Genomic DNA, 21,461 nt, shown 5'->3' with positions numbered 1-21,461 from the left:
AATCAGCAAACCAGATTGAGCAAAGAGAGGCAAAACATCTTACAACAACCTTTGCACCATTTTAGAAAGACTCATTTGTAATTGCTACCGTAATTAGACGTGCGGTTTTATTACGCGCAATTAACACCTCAAACACACGCACACACAAACATTCATTTATTTTAATTAACAGTGCCTCCTCTATTGCCTCCAATTCTCTGCATCACATTCACGCTCATTATTCTTGATCATCATCAATCCAATTTGTTTTATTCAGAGTGGAATGGAATTCTTCCAAAAGGCCAAAGTGGTGCGCCTGAGGAGCCACCATGATAAATACATGTTGGCACATGATGATCAAGAAAATGTGTACCAAGATCGTAATGGGTGCTACGACAATGCTAAATGGACGGTGGAGATTGTAGAGAATGCAAATGTAATAAGGTTGAAGAGTTGTTATGGGAAATACTTGACAGCCTCTAATATGCCATTCATTTTGAGGGGCAGGGGAAAGAAAGTGTTGCAAACAAAGCCTCAAAGGTTAGATTCTTCTGTGGAATGGGAACCCATTAGAGAAGGAGTTCAGGTGAGGCTAAAGACACGTTATGGACAATATCTTCGTGGCAATGGAGGCTTACCACCTTGGAGGAACACCATTACACATGATGTCCCACATAGGACAGCAACAGCTAATTGGGTTTTGTGGGATCTGGATATTGTTGAGCTTCTACCACAAGCACAAACTCCAAAACCAAGAAGAAGGCCTACACCTATTACCCCACCAGATCGTTCTCTGAGTCAAAGTCCAATAGATGTTTCTCCTTCTTCTTCTTCATCTCCTCTATCACTTTCAAATATTAGCTCCCTTGTCAGAATTGATCTCAGGTCTACCACACCCGAGGTTCGTTTCATGAAAATCTAATCTTCTCTTTTATATATGAAATTTAACGAGAAATTCTTGAGAATAGCATAGGCCTCCCAAGTCCCAACCGTGCATGGACCACACATAGGTGCTCACTGCTCAAGAATTTCTCATGAGATCAAAGTAGGTGTCTTGTTTCCAAAGCAATTATATGATACTATAATCGAAAATGATGTTTTGTAAGAAAAGAGCGAAAAGTTATATATGATATCAAGTAGGTGTATTGACATGTCATGGGTGTTTGTGCATACTTTTAAAACTACTCTTTCTTCAACAACTTGTGTATTGTTGTGCATTTCATCTTTTTGTAGTTATCTTCGAAAATTTTCTATTTATTTGTGTTGTTGTTGTTTTTTTTTTTTTGGTGAAACACATTATTTAGCTTTAGTGTTGTTTGGTACGAAGAATATTTATAAAATTCCGAGAAAATGAGTTTGGGTAAATTGGAATTCAATGTTTGGTAACCAAAAAATGAAAACTATCTCGAGAAAGTTTTATTCCTGGATTTCAACTTACTGTGTAAAAGTGGAGACATATACCATCCAAAAAATACCACAGATTTGTTGGTATTCTTCCTTTCTCGGGGAAGAGGAAAATAAACCGCGAAATACTAGACTCCCTGCTCATTCTATCGTGTCTCTATCCTCTATGCTTCTTCTCATGCTCTCTCTTCAAACCCTTCAACCCGGCATAGAACCCATTTTCACTCTCTGAATTTTTGTTTTGGCTCTTTGTTCAACACTTTCTATTGGATCATCAGATATTAGATTCCACCTCTAAAATTTTCTTGCAAAAAAAAAGGGGACAAATTTTGCTCCTTTTGTGAATTTTGATTCATCTGGGCATTGACAAAATTTGATCTTTGTGTCTAGATCACTTCAAAGTTCTTATATTTTTCACTTTTAACGAGGTGGGTCAATCCGATTTCGATGTAATATTGGTGGATTTGATTTGAAAATTAGATATTTTGAATTCAAAGATTTATGGTTTTTTTTTCCCTGTGTGTGTTTTGAAATGGTCTATTTCCATAGCTCGATATCTTTTTGCAAATCCGTTGACCAAGCTCTTGCCATTGCAAATTCAATTTGTTCTGTGAATTTTGGTTCGAAATCAAGGCAAAGCAATCAGCTTTAGAGGAATCGGAAGAAACCCAGTTCATCAAATTCCTTTCCGATTCCACCATGCGATCGATCTCAATTGGCTGTGGTTGATGTGGTGATATTCATTGCTGTTGTTTGCGCTTGTGGGTTCTTGTTCATCAAAAAGCGAGATCCGTTGTTTCTATGTATTGTACAATGTTCATTATTATGTTTGAATCAAAATGGGAAGGCGGGGTTATTTTTGTAAAATAACCTCACCTTCCCACTAATATTATCAAACACAAACTCAATAAACTTAATCAAATAATCTTGGAAAATTTTTAGCCTACTAAACAACTTTGTAGTAACATTCTCTAAAAAATTAATATCCATTAAATTCTCGAAAATCATGATTCTCATATAATTTTTTCTTTCCTCTCTACCAAACACCCCTTTAGTGTATTTCAGGAATGATTCCTCACACCTTAATTTTTTTTGTCGGCCAGAAATTCTCTGGTGAATTTCTCGTAATTCAGTTGATTTCAATTTTTCTATATTTTTTTACAAATGTCTCGGAATTTGCTCTGGTCATAAGATTATAGAGTCGGTTTTCAAAATTGATTAGAATAGTACAATATAAACAAAATTCTAGAAATGTAAGAGCAGTCTGCTTAAATTTTTTCATAAAGAAGGATAATCGAAAAGTACTTCCTTCATTATACAAAAAAAATACACTCAAGAGCATATTATCAATTTGGCAAGTTTAAAAAAACATAAAAAGACTAACAATAATAATAATAATAATAAAAATGAACGATAATGGTATGGATCCTTGTTCATTCAATTTAAGTAAAATATGCACTGGAATTTAAGCCACTAGAATTGGTCTGATGCATGCTCATAGATTTGAGTAGTTTGTATTAGGTCATGGATTCAATTTCTACGGTTGTATAAAAGAAAGTATATACGCTGGGATTTCAAAGTTAAGGGAGGATTTTAAATTACCCTTATTTATATGAAACTGGTCATTTTACGCAGCTCGGATATCCAGATGAGTTCCGGTCACCGGCGAAAGAGGGAAGGATTATATTTTATGATGTGGGTGATGAAAACGGTGATGTTGATGATGCAAAGAAAGGGGCTTTCTTTACCTTTAAAGGAAGTAGTGTGAAGGAGTTGGAGGATAAGTTGAAGGAGGAAACAGGGCTTGATGATATACTTGTTTGTTGCCGCAACCCATTGACTACGAAACTTCATCCCATTCGTTTACAACTACCTCCTAACAATACTGACATGCATGTTGTGGTGGTTTCTTCTTCATTCAAAGGTGAGCTTTTTTTTCTAGCTGTTTCTTTTATGTTACCATTTGCATTGCATGTTCAACAATCTTTCTCTAACACATTCCACCCATTAGGTATGAGTTTTTGTCTTGAAAAGTGGATATTGTATAGGTTCATTTTTTTGTTCTAGCTTGTATTTACTTAATTCCAATAGAAAGTGGAACGTAAAGATCAGAACTTGTGACCTCGTAGTCACATAGACTTTGATACCATATAAAACAATCATTTCATATAAAAGTACAAGCTATTAATTGCAGGTCCATCAATGATTTTTTGTAATATCTCTCTAACATATTCTTTGATCTTGAACGTGATTTTATGCAACCTTAATATCTATATGGGATGGTGTTGATAGGTTGTCTTAGGGTTTTTAACTAGCACCTTTTCATGCTAAACACACAAAAAAGAGAAAAAAGTAAAACAGAGAGAGAACTAACCTTTCTGAGAAGTGATAATGCCTCCTGAACCTTGATTATACGTAACATTTTGGATTTCATTATGCTCATTATGAAAGTCTAATTTTCCTCCTGCTCATGATTTTGTTCTCACAATATGTGTTGTCTTGACTAAAGCCACCCCGCCAGTTCAATGACACCAGGAGGTCACAGTTCTTTGGCAGTTGAATGTTCCAATAGTTGTTGTATATGCACATTTGCCGAATTAAAACTGCAATTGCGAGCGAGCAAGCCAACTAGTCAGACATTTAAACCACAAGGCAAGAAGACCCATCATGATGTTGCTGCTGGAGTTTAGCTATTTGAGATGTAATGCAAACTGATGATTTCTTTTTCTCTATATATAATTCTTAATTAGGAATTCTGTTTCCTCTTTCAAGAACTACCAACTGGCATAACCCCTTAACGAAGTTATAGCTTTTCTAAACACTTCTCCAATCTGATTAATACTCCCACTGTGCAAAAAGATACATAGCCCCCCAAAATGCAGATTAACCTCTCCATTGAAACTTTTGCCACAAGCAATGTCAGCAGAACCAAAAATAAAATAAAATAAATTCCATATCTTGTGCTTGGAGATATTCCAGAGCAAGTTCAAGTGAAATGTACGCCGAAAATGTCCAAGTTAGAAAAATTTGCTATTCTCATACAATATTCCTGACTGCTAGCATATCTTAAGCACAATTGAACCCTGTCCAGATAGTTGACAATTTTTTTTGCAAGAAATTTCTTACTTGAATGAACACTTCAAGAATTTCATACAACAACTTGGAGATATCTACAGCATAAGATATACCTCTGTTGCACATTTGGTCCCAAACTCAAATCATTCAAGATATGACTATGAATAGAAAGGGAGAGCAATACAATTACTCGTTTAATTCTTAAAGAAATAGAAATAGTAATGCTGGCTGCTAGGTAATGATTTTCTTTTTTAGCAAAAAAAAAGTGGAGATTAATGTTTCTCTAGAAGATAATTATATGCCCTGCACACACATAAAGGTGTAACGGACCCATGTGAAGCTATTTGAAGATAAGAGAAAGAAAGAAAAAATATAGATTGCACACGGTGTGTAGAAGATAAAATTTATCTTCTACCAAAAACATTATTCCCAAAAAAGTTAATACTCAATTTATATCTAACAAAAACTCACATTTGAAGAAGTGCACATCACATTCCAACCCTATTCTCTTCTTCACATCCTCATGAACCCCACCTTCGCAGAGAAAGAGCCTCTACTTGTTCACTGCAAGCTCGGTAGTTACACAAAACTCATTAGGCTCAACCCCTCAACCATCAAACTTATAAACACGGCCAAAGCCTCGGTACAAGTCAAACCTAACATAAGAATTCGACAAACAATTTCCGCGCATGACCCAAAACGTTGCTTACTTGCATTCCTTAAAAAAACCCTGTTCGATTCAAGCTTATAAATATTATTGGAATCTATATCATTTTTTTCATTCTCATATCTCAACTCGAGACATCTGATTTATACACAAGGGTCTCGAGACCATATTTGATTATTTGTGTGCATTATAAAAGAGGCTTTAAACTAATATAAACGGGGGGTGGCAATGTTAGGGTTTATAAACAGGATTTAACCCTTCATTTATAAAGAGGGTTTAACCTTTATTTAATGGATAAGATCCCGAACAAATCCTATAAACCAAGTTTGATTATAATCATTTTTCTCCGCACAACAGTGATGTTGCTCGCCAGTAACCACCTAGGTCACGTTAGCAAAAGCCGAGAGAACAACGTGGAAACTGTGAGCATACGCTGTCCGCAGCATGGTGTTCGTCAGGATTGAATCGATTTTGTAAGCAAAATTCATCCGATTCAATTCCTTCGGTTTGATCATGTAACTATTCATTCGGTTTAGATTTTTTTTCAAATCCGATCCGATCCAATTCAATTTTTTTCGATTTGGATTGGATCGATTTTTTGTTTTTTGAATATCCTAAAATTAGTTTCATGATTACTGTGCAAATAACATCTTTTGTATATATTGGCTTTGTAAATTTTTTTTTTAAATACAAAAATATCAGTAAACAATACTATAGTTGATGAAACGTGACTAAGTTTTTTTTTGGGTTTAGTTGATGAGTTAATGGGTCTTGAGTTTAGAAATTTTTGGGCTATGATTGGAGAAAGGACAAGTAGGTAGAGGATAATTAACATATTGGATCGATTTTTATCAACCCATCCGAAAATCGATCTAATCCAATTAAAATTTGCTATTTTTTTTTTGTTTTCAATTTTTCGGTTATCGATTTATTCGGTTATCGAATTTTCGATTCGATTTTCACGGTTTAAATCGGTTTGGATCGGTGGATGAACACCACTAATTAGTAGTGAATAACTCAAAAGTGAAGAAATGCTGAGCTAAATGGGCCGCGGGCCGTGAGCCGCGAGCCTTGAGGAAATGTATTCTTTTTTTAAAACAAAGAAGTTATTTATTCTAGAATTTATTTTCTCTTAAAAAATGTATTCCTTTTCACATTAAAAATTGATACAAACATCATTAATTTATTTTTGTTATAGTTTTTCTTTAAATTAATGGATAAATAAATATTATGTTGCAGGAAGAAGATTGTCATCATGAAACTATTATCAAAAAGACTAAGTTATCGAATAAAGTATCTTTTTCACTTTCTTTAATATTATTTAATTTGTCTGTTTAGAAATTCCTAGAACTCCTTTTGCATTTAGAAAATTTACAAAATCAAATTCTATAGTTTAAAAAAATATTTAGATGAGATTTTTTTTATTCAAGTTTTCATTGCATAAATACCTTATAATAATCAGGAAAGCAACATAGTAATGGATATATTATATTGAAGAGTCAATAAAATCCATTATAATGATGATGAGTACAAAAAAAATCCAATTTTTATATATTATATTAATAAATATGGAAAATGTATAATTAGAGGCACAACGCATTTAGATGTCTATAGGTGGAAATGGGCTGAGTTAGGCTAGACTTTGGCTTAAATAAGTTAAGTCTCTGTAAAAAATATTGGATATGGCCTGGTCTATTAGCCTGTGTAGGTTCCAAATTACAAATTTGTCATGACCTATATTCAACAAATAAAAGCTTTGGCCTAGGCCTGTTAGCCTGTTTAAGCCTATTAAACATTCAACAATTAAATGAATAACTAAAATAATATTATTTTATTATTCAAAATTATTAAATAATAATTTTATTTATTATATTTTAAATAAATAATATGATATAGGCCGGCATGTAAGCTTATAGGCCCGATATGTACAAAAAAGTCTATGGCCTATTTTCTAAATTTTAAAAGTCAAGGCCTATTCTATTTTACTACTTATAATAGGTCAAGTCTGACCTAATATAGGCTAGACCATAGACCCCTGTAAATTGACCTAAACCCATGCGCATGGGTAAAAATTTGAAATTTCTGTGCAAAATTGAAAGAGTGAAATTTCATAAACAAATGGGTGTTTCTACAATTTCACAAAGTTTCAGGGGTGTGAGCATAATATATTTGTAAATAAAGTAATGGCGCACGAGCATTTCCGATGAGATGAGAGACCATGGAAGCTAATATGCCCTTGTCCGTGTGTCAGCATAACTTAGGTTCTGAACAAGCAAACAACTTGGTCCTCTATCTTGGCTTTTCGTCACTTGTTCCTACGAATGCTTATAAACATGCAAGGCTTGTTTTGACCCCTAGAGAAAGAAAGTGCACTACCCATGTCATTTGCCAAGCTAAAAAGGTAGCCACTATTTTTGTTCTTAATTCTTTTGTCCATTTATTCTATTTCTAACCAGCTATGCTTTCAAACACCACTTGATATGACTAAGATTTTGGGTTGAATTTTACATTGTATGAGAGCTCACTTAGTGGTCATGAGTTAGATATAGATATCACCGCCTATTTTATTAATAAAAATAATTATATATTATGAAATTTCTTAATTAACCTACACCGTATGTGATGCATTATTTATTCTTCAAGTCCAATGTTCTTTCGTGTGAGGGAACATATTAGAGAAATATAAAATTATGAATATAGACTCACCGAATAGTTTAAGTTTTTAGACTAAATTAGTTCTTTATAGCAAAGTATATGTATGAATACTTTGTTTTGCAGTCCAAGGAGGAGCTGTTGGTGGTTGTTGGGGGTGGAGCAGCTGGTGTGTATGGAGCAATTCATGCCAAGACTGTGGCACCTCACCTCAGTGTGGTGGTTATTGAGAAGGGAAAGCCTCTCTCCAAGGTCTATTTTCATATTCCTTTGGCTGCTTGTGGATTATGCTATCTTGTTATTCAATTGTGCAGTTTTCTTATGGAATTTTTGGCAGGTGAAAGTTTCAGGAGGAGGCCGGTGCAATGTGACAAATGGTCATTGTACTGATAATATGGTAATCATCCTTTCTTTGTGAAATTAATTGGAGATATGTTTTATTGTGGCATAGTTTGTTAACTACATTGTATCATAACATTATTAATTTATAGTTATCAGCATTTTTTTTTTCAGAAGATAAGTAAATTAACAGAAGTTGATTTGATTATTGTAATCAACTGCAGGTCATTCTATTGGTTTCTTTCCTTTGATGAATTAATAATTTTTAGTCCTGTCAGTGTTGATTTCAGTCTTGGATATTTGTTTTGTTGTGTCCTACATGCTTCTAATTACTTTATTTGGTCTTACCGCAATGGTAACTTGATATGTGGAAGATGATTAGTTTGTAGATTTTGGCAGAAAACTATCCAAGGGGACACAAGGAATTGAGAGGATCTTTCTTTAATTTGCATGGCCCTGTCGATACCATGTCTTGGTTTGCCTCTCATGGGGTGGAACTGAAGGTTGTCCTTTGAAAAGCTGCTTATTGCTTGTTTCTGTTTGAAATGTACATCTCTGATTTATTATTAACTGCTCATAGATTGAGGATGATGGTCGGGTATTTCCTGTCAGCAATTGTTCTTCTTCAATAATTGATTGTCTCATGTCTGAAGTAAAGCGAAGAGGAGGTATGTTAACTTAGTGAGTAATACTTCCGGCGTTTTGTGTTGTGGATTCTGGTTAATGAAACCTTGTGTGTTTAAAACCTACTGAGCATTCTGTAACTTGCTTCTTATGTGTTCATAAACCCCGTCTGTCACTGTTACCTTTTTCTCAAGCTAAATCCTGGTCTATAGGTAAAACATTTTTGTAACTGGTGAACCGGGATTTTCTTTTTTTAGTTTTCTCTGCAGTCTGTTATAAATATTAGTTCAAGCCTTCGAGGTTCAGTTTCTCTTAAGCCAAAATGTTATACTGTTATACCAATGGTATTAATGTTCCGTAGTTTAGAAATTGCTTATTAGATTTAAAATATGAGTTGAATCTACGGTTTCTGTTCTATTTCATAATTTTTAATGAAGTGAACAGGTAAATTTATTATTTCAATGCAGAATATAATATGCAAAGGGGGCGAACCGGAGCAGTGGTAAAACTGTTCCTTCATGACTGAAAGGTCATGGGTTCGAATCCAGGAAACAGCCTCTTTGCAATTATGCAAAGGTAAGGCTGCGTACAAGGATTTCCTCCACTCCACACTCGCTAGTCGGGTTTAACGGGGAGTGGTTTTAGTATATAATATATATAAAAAAAAGTTATGCAGAAGATCTTTTTCACTTCTTGTTTGATTGCTTTCTCCTTTTGCATCATGGTAGGTTTTGCTTTTTATCATCAAATGGTTGAGCTCTGGAAGATATATCAAATGTAGTACATATTTTAGCATCTTCTATCTTTTTATGTGTCTGTATAATTTTTATTTTTATTTTCGTTTCCATAGAAAACATTAATATATTTTCATTTTGTAATTCATAATTTGTTAAGTAAAATTCATTATTACCTACTCCTCGCGACGTTTATCTGGGTTTAGTTCTACATTAACATGAATTATCTATTTCATGAAATGGATAATTTGTAGATAACTTGTTATATGTTCAAGTTGGAAATGCTAAATTGCATATTCATTGATCCCTATCGATAAATTCATCAATAAGTTAATAGAAGTCATAATAATTGTCCACTCTTTTCCCCCAATTGTCTTAGTTTTACATTTATTTGAATTCAGGATTTACAATGATGTCTGTTCAAATTGTCAATGCTGAACTCTGTCTTCTCAATTAGTTTCTGTGCAGACCAGAAAAACTGTAACAGCAGTGTCTGTTTTATATAGCAGCAAATTCCTTCTTGAGGTTGAGCAGCAACCAGCTGATCGTGTTGAACATGTTGAAGCTGATTATCTATTGATTGCTAGTGGTAGTAGCCGACAGGTTGTGGTGGATAATTGATTTATTTGAATTGAGATGCATGAATCAGATAACAATTTTTTAACCAATTTCTTTCTGTTATAGGGTTATACTCTTGCATCTCAGCTTGGTCATTCAATTGTAGATCCAGTGCCGAGCTTATTTACTTTCAAAATTGAAGATTTACGTTTGAGGGAGTTGTCTGGGGTAAATTATCAATCTGTGAAGCTCTTGCCTTCTAATTTTAAGAAACTTTCAAGTTCTAGTTCTTTTTCTATACCTATTTCCTTTTCTTTGCTATAGCAATTTTTTTGATAAAGCTATACAGCAGAGGCTTGCTTGTCTACTTTTTGTGGTATTAATGTGGGTTGCCATCATTCATTCGTGAGCTATATTGAGAAAGGGGAAACCAATGAATAATGTATTGCATTACTAAAGCTACTTTCATGAAGTGAGCCTCGAGTAGTGGTAAATCTGCTCCTTTATGACCGAATGGTCACGGGTTAGAATTCAAGAAACAACCTATTTGTAAAAAATATAAGGGTAAGACTGTGTACAAGGATATCCTCACTTCTACCCTCTCAAGTCGGGGTTTCATCTAAAAAATTACTAAACCTACTTTCACCATTAGAGATATATAAAATCATTAATGTAGCGAGTTCAATTGGTTCATTACATGGTATCAAAGTCTGGTTGTCACGGGTTCAATTCTCACCGCTCCCCATTTAATTAATAAATAATTAAGTTTTGTAGAGTTTCTTAACATAGGTAGGCTAAGCCTGATGCATCATCCACCCTTCAAGCGCAATGGGCTTTCGTGTGAGGGGGCGTGTTAGAGATATATAAAACCATTAATGTAGGCTGTAGCTTCGACCAACACCTTAAGCTCTTGGGTTGAATTGGTTCTTTACAACCATATAATAATCAGAGGCCAATTTACTGACTGGAAGATGAAATCTGATATAATTCTGTAAATTTGTGGAGGAGTGTGCTTGTGGCTTGCTGAAATCAGTATGTCCTCTGATCAAAGCCGTGTACACTGTGCAATCAATGATATTTATGATATGCCCTGGTTGTTGTTTTTCAAAGATAAGTGGACAGGAGAACAGTAGGTAGGTGAAGAGTTGAACCTTCCTTAGCACCTATTACACATAGGCCTTGCTTAATACTTTCCCTATTCAGGATTTAGGCCCTGATTTTATCACTATGTATACTTAACAACTGTTTTAATAACCAAGATGGAGTCTTTGAGATTCTGTTCATCTAGACACACATAATTTTTCTTTTGGTCGTCTTAATATCTATATCATGTTGAGGATTCAAACTCATTATTCAGATTAGTGATTATAGAATTGTTTCTATTTATTCAAGCTTCTTTTCTTCTCCTTTATATCCTTTACTTAATTGTCAGGTTACATTTCCTAAAGTTAAAGTGAGGCTAAAATTAGATAGTGTCCAAAGGAATATACCTCAGCTTACACAGGTATGTTTTATCATTGCCACAGATCAAATGGTGAAAAACATATATGCATAATATCTTGAAATTTTAGGTTGGTCCCATGTTAGTTACGCACTGGGGACTCAGTGGGCCGGTCATCCTTCGGTTATCTGCTTGGGGTGCTCGTTATCTGTTCAGTTCAGGTTACAAAGGTAAAGTCTTTTCCCTTAACGTGTTTGGAATCTTTAAAATTATTATAGAATTGAAATGAATTCTTGCATGAAACTGGTTTTGAATGATAATAGTTTAAGACTTCAATTCATTTATAAATCATTTTCATTCAAATGAATTCTTGTCAATTCTAAAGTGTTCCAAACATAGGATTTTTCCGTTTCCATTTTTCCTTTTACAGATATTGTTGTCATTTCGGTGCAGGGAGACTTATTGTGGATTTTATCCCTGATCTGCATATAGGAAGTTTGAAGTCCATTCTTTCTCATCACAAGCATCACTTTGCGGTAAATTATGTTTCTTGTGCTTAATGCAAAATTCTAGAAACCTACGTTACACTGTATTAGTTGGAAATGGTAGTTAATTTATATTATATTTATCGCGGTTCTAGTTTGATTAATATTTGTTGTATAAATCCTTTTATCTTGCTGGATATGTTATGGATTTTATGTGTTTATGAAGAACAAATTTTTTGTTTGGCTTAATAGTTGGAATTTCTAATGAGTCTGCAAAATCAAAGTACATGAACTCTGTCTAATGTCTTTTGCTGGTTAATATGATGTATCAAGTGAACCACAATCTTGCTATAGATTTCTCTTTCCCACAATTTTTTACTTGAGTTCAATGTAAGCGGTTTGATTATAATTTATAGGCTATTTCACTGTGAATTTCAACTATCATGTCATTCACTAAAAGATTGCAGCCAATTATGTTCAGAATGGTTGCAGTAAGTTGTTTTGCTTGTGCCTTTGCAGAAACAAAAAGTACTCAATTCGTGTCCTCCTGAATTTGGTATATCAAAAAGATTTTGGAGCTATGTGTTGGAACGGCAGGTTTTATATTCATTCATAATTTTTTTTTTTTTTTTTTTTTTTGTAAATAAAGAGGGGCTAAGCCCCATTCATAATATTTTTAATTAATGTACATTTGTAACAAAAAGAAAAAATTCTTTACAAACTATATAAATACTATTCATATGTAGGGTTTAAGTGGAGATATCTTGTGGGCTTCCATTTCAAATAGTTCATTGATGTCCATTGGTTCTTTGTTAAAGGACTGCATATTTGAAGTTACAGGCAAGGTAACAACATTTCCTATCATTTCTTTAATATTAATATTGTCATGTACCCTTGATAATTGATATAACATTTTCTTTTTTGTCCTAACAAAGGGTCAATTTAAGGATGAATTTGTTACTGCTGGTGGTGTTCCCTTATCAGAGGTTTTCTGTCTTTCTCACTCTTTCTTCTCTTCTACCTACCCTTCCATTGGTTAGAAATTATGATTTATCTACAATTTTTGTTTTTTTTTTTTGTTTTTTGAAGATTTCACTTAATACAATGGAAAGCAAAATTTGCTCAAATCTGTTCTTCGCTGGAGAGGTAGCTTAAATTTTATTTTATTTTTTTTAATTTGAACTTTCGGAGAAGTGACTATAACTCTATGTTATGGTAATCTAATGTCTATTGCAGATACTGAATGTTGATGGGGTAACTGGTGGTTTCAATTTCCAGGTAAAAGTACATGTGACTATAATAATGCAGGCTTAGTTGACATGTTATTAGCCCACAATTCCAATTTCTTAAGTTATTAATAATAATTATTCCCATGGAGAATATTGTTTTGGCTTGAGGTATATTCTTGTTTGAACTCTCGTTGATATTTTCGTTACACTTCCGTGCTGTCCCACACTTGGCGTTTTCAGTAAGATAACATAGACTCCGTGATTTTTCCTCTCAAATTATTCGAACTTTTCGAAGCATATACTATACAATATAAAAAAGAAACCCGTCAACCTAGGGTACTTTGATAGACGGTCAAAGTAGCCTCATTCTCCCATTATTTAATAGACATATAAAGTGGATACACTCAATCTTGAGCATTGATTTACTTGTATCTAATGACTCATATTACTAAAAAATTAGAGCCCTTAGATATAAGTGGGATCAACGATCAAGATTGAAAGTGTAACTTACACTGGTGTAAAATGATCCTAACCGATATATATATATATATATATATATATATATATGGTAAAATCATTTCTACAGCTGCTTTACGTACAACAATGACAGGTGTATGGTTATGATTCTCCACATTTAATGCTTTTATCTTTTGTATGGTAATGATTCCCCGTATTTAATGCTTTCAAGTATATATATGGCAAGTATTTGATTGCTGCACGTACAGCACTTGCAGAAATGTAAATTCTATATATATATATATATATATATATATATATATATATATATGAGTTTAATGTTTTTTATATTGTAGGAGATAAAATTATCTACTACACACATAAAAATATGTGGGGTTCATGTGAGGAGAAGAGAAAGTAAAAGAAAATATAGATTTCACACAATTCTATGTGTATGTAGGAGTTAAATTTTTGTATCTTATGTGACATGAGAAATATTAAACTTTATATTTATGTATATATATACGAGGTATGCTTTTTTTTAATAAAAAGTCTTTAGGAATACAGAATGCAATATAGTATTAATGTTTTAGTATGTACAAAACATTAGAAATATAGCAGAGTTTGAGGGTCCAGTTTTCCTAGGAACCACTGGCTCATTGACTTTTTTATAAAAAGAAAGGGAGAAGAACTCTATTAATCTGATTGATGGTATGCTCAAGACTGAAGAGCTTCATCCGTTTTCCTTTGTTCTGTTTGCAGAATGCTTGGTCCGCAGGATTTATCGCAGGAACCAATATTGGTGGATTAGCACTTCGCCTTTATTTAGGTTCATAGTTGCATTCTTTTTTGGGGCAACTTGGTTTTTCTTTTTTGGGGGTGCAAGTGAACAAGTATATTTGTCTTGTTCTTTTTGGATGTACTTTTCTTTTTTCTAATCATAGACATAGTTTGGTGGATGAGATTTTTGAACATGAAAAATCCTTAAAAAGTAAGTTGTTTAAAGTAATCTAAATGAAACTAAAGAATAGAAAATTATTATTTATCTAACTAGTTAGCGATTTTATCAATTACATAAATTTATTTACCAGATCTTTTTTTTTAAATATCGATTTCCACATTTGAATTCGATAATATTTGTGTATATATCAACTCGCTGGCGGACCGATGTTGACGCACATGTCCGCAAGTGCGGACATGAAAATTGGGATTTTAAATTTTTTTTTTTGTTTTTGTTTTGCAGGTTCTTAATTATGTTTTGTTCAATATTTATATTAGGAGTAAATACCATTTTAAGTACTTAATAAAAAAAACGGTCCTCCACTTTAGTCCTTATAAAAAAAAGTAGTCTTGAGATTCTTAAGAAATTCAAAGTGTATTAATTTAGTTAAAATCGTGATTCTTCACAAATTCAAAAAAAATTCACATTAGCCGCTCAAAAGGACTAAAATATGGGACCAGGCCACTAATTTTTTTTTTTGTAAGGGACTAAAGTGGGGATCGAATTTTTCGTTAGGGACCAAAAAGAGTATTTACTCTTATATTAGTTAGCAACGTAGCAACTTATGTAGATGATTAAAACAACGTAGCAACTCAAATTGATTAGAGAGAAAACTTATTCTTCCTCCCATGTCACGTATTCATTCTCATGCTCTCTTCATCCTTTCTTTCCTTTTTCATTTTTCTAAAAAGTGAGGATTGATTGCAGATCTGATATTTTCAAATAAGTTAATCTCTAGAGACGAGGTCATAACCTTGTACATAAAGCGTTAATCTAAATTGTTTTTTTTAAAAAAAAAAATTCGGGGAGTTACCCCCGTACCCTCACCACTAAACTGTGCGGACATAGAGAATTTTTTCTGAGTCCGCCACTGTATCAACTAATCCCATTTTCATTTTCCAAAATGTATTTCCCAAAGGGGAAACTATAAACTAAATTATCTTTGCCACCACCCAAGTGCAAAGAAAGTAAACTACGGTTTCGAGTTCTGACCAAGTTTTCATGAGGTTAACGATGAATTTGAATGACATGGTAACTTAAAAGGTTGGTCATAGGATCATGCGGTGGGGTGGAAGAAACCCTCTAAAAATTAGAAAAATTGATTTCACTACACCTGTCTAATTTTTATTTTTTTTTTGTAAATACACCTGTCTAATTAACTTCGAATATAATGACCCTATTTTAAATAACAGTTTGCTTTTTAATTAATGCATTAATAATGTAAGTCATACACGTTGTTACATTCATATGCAGTTGTCTTGAAAAGGGGATAAAGATGCGTCCAGAAAGCATCATGCGAATATTTCCAAAGTTCAAACTGGGTTCCGTAGAAAGCGTGTATACACCGTTTGTGTGTGTATTTAGTAGAGATTCTTGTTAATATTTATGGATTAATGTTTGTCAACGATGTTGGAGATAATTTTATTTTTATTAACACATATAAAAGTGTATGAGGTTTTTTGTATTTTATTTCTCTTTACATAGGTTCACATAGAGTCTATATATTTTTAAGTATGTATAGAACCAAAAGATAAATTATTTCTTACAATATGAAAAATATTAATTTTAATATTTATTATATATAATTGTTAGTACTAGAAACAAGTAATATGTTATCATCTTAAAATCAAAATATTAAAATGACATAAAAATTATTTATTTATTTATATTGATTCGTTTAATATTATACACTTAATATGCACATATAAATTAAATTTATACAAAAAAGTTCTTGACTTTTTCAAGAATATTATCATAGTAATGTTATTTCATAGTCATTTAAACTTTTTTTATAAATATAAATATTCCTTTTTAGTGCAAAAAAAAAAAATTTCTACCGTATTCACGTAACATTGAATGAGTCCCGTTATAACAGAGAGAGAAAGCATAAGTACATAGTATTAGTAACATAGATAAGGATGAGACATATATCAGGGAGATTGAAAATATTAAAGATCACGATAAAACGTATTTACTTAAAGTTTATTTTTCTGAAACTATCTCTCTCCTCTCCAAAAGTAATTACCGCATGCTTGGATCCTAATTTTGCAATAATCATCCATTACTGTACTCAAATTTACTTTCACCCAAAAAAATTGACTTATTACATTAATTATCTTTATGTATTAACAGCTTCGTTTGAATCACTTTAAAATAATATTGTTGTTAGTTATACAATTATATTCCCCTTACCAAATGTTTTCTTAGCTACGTGTTGTTAAGGGAATATCCCATAGGTTTCAAAGATTAAACCTTCCTTCTTTCCAACGAAACTTAGATATGATTAAAACTTTCTTCAACCATCATTCAATTTTGTGTTATTATATTATTAAAAAAAATTATCATTCAAATAGTCATAATCATGTAAGGAACTTAAAAAAAAAAACACGATGTAACTAAAATTAAAAAAACACTCAACTCCCTAGATATGAATTCATTTTGATATAACTTCTAGTCTATATATATGATGTGAATTCTAATTCCTAGCTAGTGTCTTAGGGAAAAAATTTAAATATTATAAATTAAATAAGAAAATACTAAAAAATAGCATTTTGGAACCTATTTACGAATGTATTGCAACGTCGTATCCAAAATGAGGCGGGACTGATCACGTCCAATTTTGAAAAAAAAAAATTTACCAGGAATTTGCCAGCGCATAGATCTCAAAAAATTATTTGAAATAAAAAAAAATTATCTGATTCGGACATTTAAGTCAAAAGTTATAGCCTTCTGCAATTTCACGGTAAAATTATTAATAATTTTATGCCACGTGTCATCACTGAGTGAGTCACGTCCAAAATGAGCGCGATCCACCCCTTAAGTGCCCAAAAGTAGGCGTGACCGGTCTGCTTTATTTTGGGCGTGTCTGATTGTTATACATTCGTAAATAAGTTATAAAATACTATTTTTTTGTATTTTCTTATTTAATTTATAATATTTAAATTTTTTTCCATAGTTGATGGTTACGTGGACAATCTATAAGTATAAAGAAATATTATAATGATTACTGTATAGTGACAATTAAATTTCTGAGGTATGCAAGAGAAAATACCATGCAAGTAACATGAATATCATACATATCATCTATATGATTATTTCATTAAATTTAAATTAGAAAATTAAAAATAGTAATTATTTCGTTGTTTTAATTACTTTCACCATCTCCTCATACATCTCCTATTTATTTATTTTTTCTGTTTTTTCTCGTAAAAACAATTTGTTACAAGTTCCACATTGGTTGCCACCAATCTATAACTACAAGCCTGTATTCCCCTGAGGGAAGAGGGCGATCTAACTACTGCTTACTTACCGTATCCATCAAAGAAGAAAGTAAGCAGTAGCAATAGATAAATAGGAGTGATATCAGTTATATACCCCTATTTCATAGGAACCATTCTAAAGATTTAAGACCTATGAAATAGAGGACATTACTGAATACTCTAAACTCCGTTTAGAGCCTATAAAACCATACCTTTGAGCCGATAGGCATAAGACATAATTTATAGCTCCCCGACGGAGGAGGGCCTTCTCCCTCTGCTTCACCACCTCCCTAAGACTAAAGCCCCTTTACCGAATTTTCAAAAGGTAAGAAAGGGCGTAGTCTCAGAAGGAGTATGAGAAGTGGTAAGTGAGTTAAAACACTTACCACATTCCCAATCTCCCTTTGGGAGTATGGAGCCAGCGTCGGTTATTCGGCATGCCTATACAACTAATGTGGGGTTTAAAAGGCCTTGGGCACTCTCACCCTTTGAGCTAGCTTTTAGGGTGGTGACCTCAAGGTCCGTAACAATTGGTGCTTTCATTGAGAGTTGATCCCATGGAAAGGGCTACCTATAGGCTGGATTAAGGTGCCTTTGGACACTGAATACTGATAGGTGAATGAAGCAGCCCAGGGAGAAAGGGCTACCGTCGGGTCAGTGTCGATAGAGTGAAAGCCGCCGTGGACGTCGGCCCTTAAAGGGGTGGCAATGTTACAAGTTCCACATTGGTTGTATAGGAAACTAATGTGGGGTTTAAAAGGCTTTGGGCACTCCTACCCTTTGAGCTAGCATTTGGGGTGGTGACCTCAAGGTCCGTAACAATTGGTGCTTTCATTGAGAGGTGAGGCCACAAAAAGGGCTACCTATAGGCTGGATTAAAGTGCCTTTAGGCACTGAATACTGATAGGTGAGTGAAGCCGCCCTAAAGGGGGGAAAGGGCTACCGCCGTGGACGTCGGCCCTTAAAGGGGTAGCAATGTTACAAGTCCCACATTAGTTGCCTATACAACTAATATGAGATTTAAGAGCTCTTGAGCACTCCCACCTTTTGAGCTAGCTTTTGGGGTGGTGACTTCAAGGTCCGTAACACAATTATTCTGTTTTTGTCATCAATGATAAACTCCAGATACAATGCAAACCAATAGAAATTAATACCCATACCAATTGGGTAAAAGCAGGAGACACTATATATCTACCAAAGTCATGAGTTCCTGTTTGAAACCTCTAATCTATTTCATGAAATGTCAATGATTCAGCCATACAAAAATCTCGTTGCTGAACTTTATATGGGCGGAATTCAATTAATGAATGTTGACTGATTTATATTATTCTGATTCGTCAAAATATATTTAACTTCAGAATGATATTATAATGTGAATTGATCACGTTTTATAATATTCAATTTTTCTAATCAAAACTTCGAATATTATACTAAAAATATATCAAATGTAACTCTCTACAATAACTTCTAACCTGAATCTTGAAGAGGTCAATTAAACTATAAAATAATCACAATACTTGATTCTGCCAACAAAATTATATAAGATGGAATATCACCAATTTAAATTTACCTGTTCTCAATATCCGAGAATTATACTCATCGTATAAACTAAACAAAACGAAGTTTCGGCATAATTAGGACTAAACTAATCAGCTTAAAATATCTTAGAATTGTTCTATTAATATATTAACATAGATACGGTTGCTAAAGTACCACAGTGAAACATGCTAAAACTAAGATTAGTTGATTCTGTCTTTAAATATCAAATAACAAGTACAATGAAACATCATGTCCTAATTTTTAATGTATAATAAAATTGAATTAACAAAAATGGAAGATGACTTGTTTGTCACAACAGCAATAAAAAATAGTTTGTCACGGATTACAATATACTTAAAATAATTAATTAAGGATTAGGTTCGTAAGTGCAAGAATCCCACTAATTGATGTGAGGCCTCGTTGATAATACTATAGGTAATCCTTTCCAAAATTCTTTAACGAGGATATTCATATCTAACCTCACTTAGATTTCTATTAAAAAAATATTGTACTTGTTTACCAAAAAAAAAACATTGTAGTTACATTTTTATATGTTTATTTTAAGTATTTCTTTATAACACTATTAAATCAGAATATTCAAAAGAAAGAAATAAAGGAATAACATTAATTGAGATTATAATCTAATAATGTCGGAACGAAATAGATAGAGTAGACACAAAAAAATAGACATAATATCATATAAAAGCAGAGCTTTGATTTTCTCGCATGATAATTATTTTATCGTGTTGTGACTCAACTAGTGGTGGACTACACACTTATTTTTTTAAAAAAAAGGTTCGCTTTTTCTGCAATCACTGCAGATAACTTATCTGCAGTAAGCCCAATACGATGTCGTTTCGGGACGAAAATCATGGTATTTTTGTAATTTTAATTTATTTCAGGATTATTATAGTCTTTAAATTATAATTTTTTAATCATTTAATCCCAAAACGACGTCGTTTTGGGATTGAATGATTAAAAAATTATCTACATTAACTGTAAAAATATTTTTTCTGTTAAAAAAATTACATGCAAATCGAAGAATCATAACATAAGAAAACATTTCTTATGCAATAACATATGAAGTGTTTTTCCCAACAAAAAAAGGAAAAAAATATTTATCTTTTTAAAAGACATAGAGTTGTGTCATTTTAAGTGAGAGAAAGACAAAAATTAATATTTTTTATTTAAAATTTAAATTTAAAAAAATCACCCATTTTTTTCTCCCATAATTTCCATTATACATCTCTATATCTTTTAAAACTGTACACACATCAAACCCTAAAAATAATGTACGGATAAAATATGACTAGAAAACAAAACAGCAATATGGTAGAAAGGTTTGGGAAAATGGAAGGTGATTTCCCTTGGTTATCACAACAACAAACAATAAAAATAGTTGGTCCATGATTCCAATATGCTTAAGACAATAAGACAGGATCTACGCATTTTAAAATGACGAAAAAACAAAAAGATTAAATTGGTATAGAAAGGGGTTGGGAAACCGCTATACTTCAATGATCTCGCATGTGGGGACCTCGAAGAATACCAAACATCTAATATTTAGGTGCTGAACACATCACATTCCACTTGTCTTTAATTGTATCCCTTAGCTCCAAGGTTGATTATAAATTATTATCACATGTCTCCCTCTGGGACAGTGATACAAAAAGCAGCAACATAAGAAAACTAAAAGTTGGGTTCACTTGGATCCTTTCTAATAAAGAGAATCAGAAAATCCCAAAATTGTGAACCTTTTTCCCTATCTCTATCCCCTAGTCTTCTTCCGGGAAAAAGTTTACCACCCTTCTTTCCATGCATATTCCAGAATCCCAAAAACGTACATTTCCAATACGCCCATAAGAGACCAATATACTCTCTGGCAATATTGCACCGATATCGATACAGAACATGTGATACAATACGATACGATACGACATTACACTACACTCTAATATTTTAATTTTAAAAAATATTAAATTTTGATACGTTAGGACATGTTTTGATATTATACAATAT

The 21,461-nt window shown here is 32.8% G+C and overlaps 2 protein-coding genes across 2 annotated transcripts; both read left to right on the top strand.

The window, feature by feature from the left end:
• The first annotated feature begins 217 nt into the window (after positions 1-217).
• On the top strand, positions 218-4,073 carry LOC133310736 (uncharacterized). The gene is made up of 3 exons (XM_061511716.1): positions 218-864; positions 3,063-3,307; positions 4,000-4,073. Exons 1-3 carry the CDS (start codon positions 263-265, stop codon positions 4,071-4,073), a joined length of 921 nt encoding a protein of 306 aa, XP_061367700.1. The 5' UTR covers positions 218-262.
• Positions 4,074-7,348: 3,275 nt separating this feature from the next.
• On the top strand, positions 7,349-14,596 carry LOC133310758 (uncharacterized). The gene is made up of 16 exons (XM_061511744.1): positions 7,349-7,526; positions 7,904-8,029; positions 8,115-8,174; positions 8,506-8,619; positions 8,697-8,784; positions 9,932-10,077; positions 10,159-10,260; positions 11,465-11,536; positions 11,604-11,703; positions 11,927-12,009; positions 12,478-12,555; positions 12,705-12,803; positions 12,894-12,944; positions 13,048-13,104; positions 13,195-13,236; positions 14,406-14,596. Exons 1-16 carry the CDS (start codon positions 7,356-7,358, stop codon positions 14,478-14,480), a joined length of 1,464 nt encoding a protein of 487 aa, XP_061367728.1. The 5' UTR covers positions 7,349-7,355; the 3' UTR covers positions 14,481-14,596.
• Positions 14,597-21,461: the final 6,865 nt, after the last annotated feature.

This window comes from Gastrolobium bilobum, unplaced genomic scaffold (genome assembly GCF_033153095.1).
Source record: "Gastrolobium bilobum isolate Gb01-03AN ecotype WA unplaced genomic scaffold, APGP_CSIRO_Gbil_v1 utg3456, whole genome shotgun sequence".
Classification (NCBI taxonomy): Eukaryota; Viridiplantae; Streptophyta; class Magnoliopsida; order Fabales; family Fabaceae; genus Gastrolobium; species Gastrolobium bilobum.
This window is presented reverse-complemented; position numbering and strand designations above follow the sequence as displayed.

Bases quoted from the DNA above. Each gene is read 5' to 3' on its own strand.
- LOC133310758 (XM_061511744.1), top strand. From the start codon at position 7,356: ATGCCCTTGTCCGTGTGTCAGCATAACTTAGGTTCTGAACAAGCAAAC. The intron at 8,785-9,931 runs GTATGTTAACTT...CTTCTCAATTAG, and splicing joins TGAAGTAAAGCGAAGAGGAG to TTTCTGTGCAGACCAGAAAA. The intron at 12,945-13,047 runs GTTTTCTGTCTT...TGTTTTTTGAAG, and splicing joins GTGGTGTTCCCTTATCAGAG to ATTTCACTTAATACAATGGA.
- LOC133310736 (XM_061511716.1), top strand. From the start codon at position 263: ATGGAATTCTTCCAAAAGGCCAAAGTGGTGCGCCTGAGGAGCCACCAT. The intron at 865-3,062 runs GTCTACCACACC...GAAAGAGGGAAG, and splicing joins CTTGTCAGAATTGATCTCAG to GATTATATTTTATGATGTGG. The intron at 3,308-3,999 runs GTGAGCTTTTTT...TGCAATTGCGAG, and splicing joins GGTTTCTTCTTCATTCAAAG to CGAGCAAGCCAACTAGTCAG.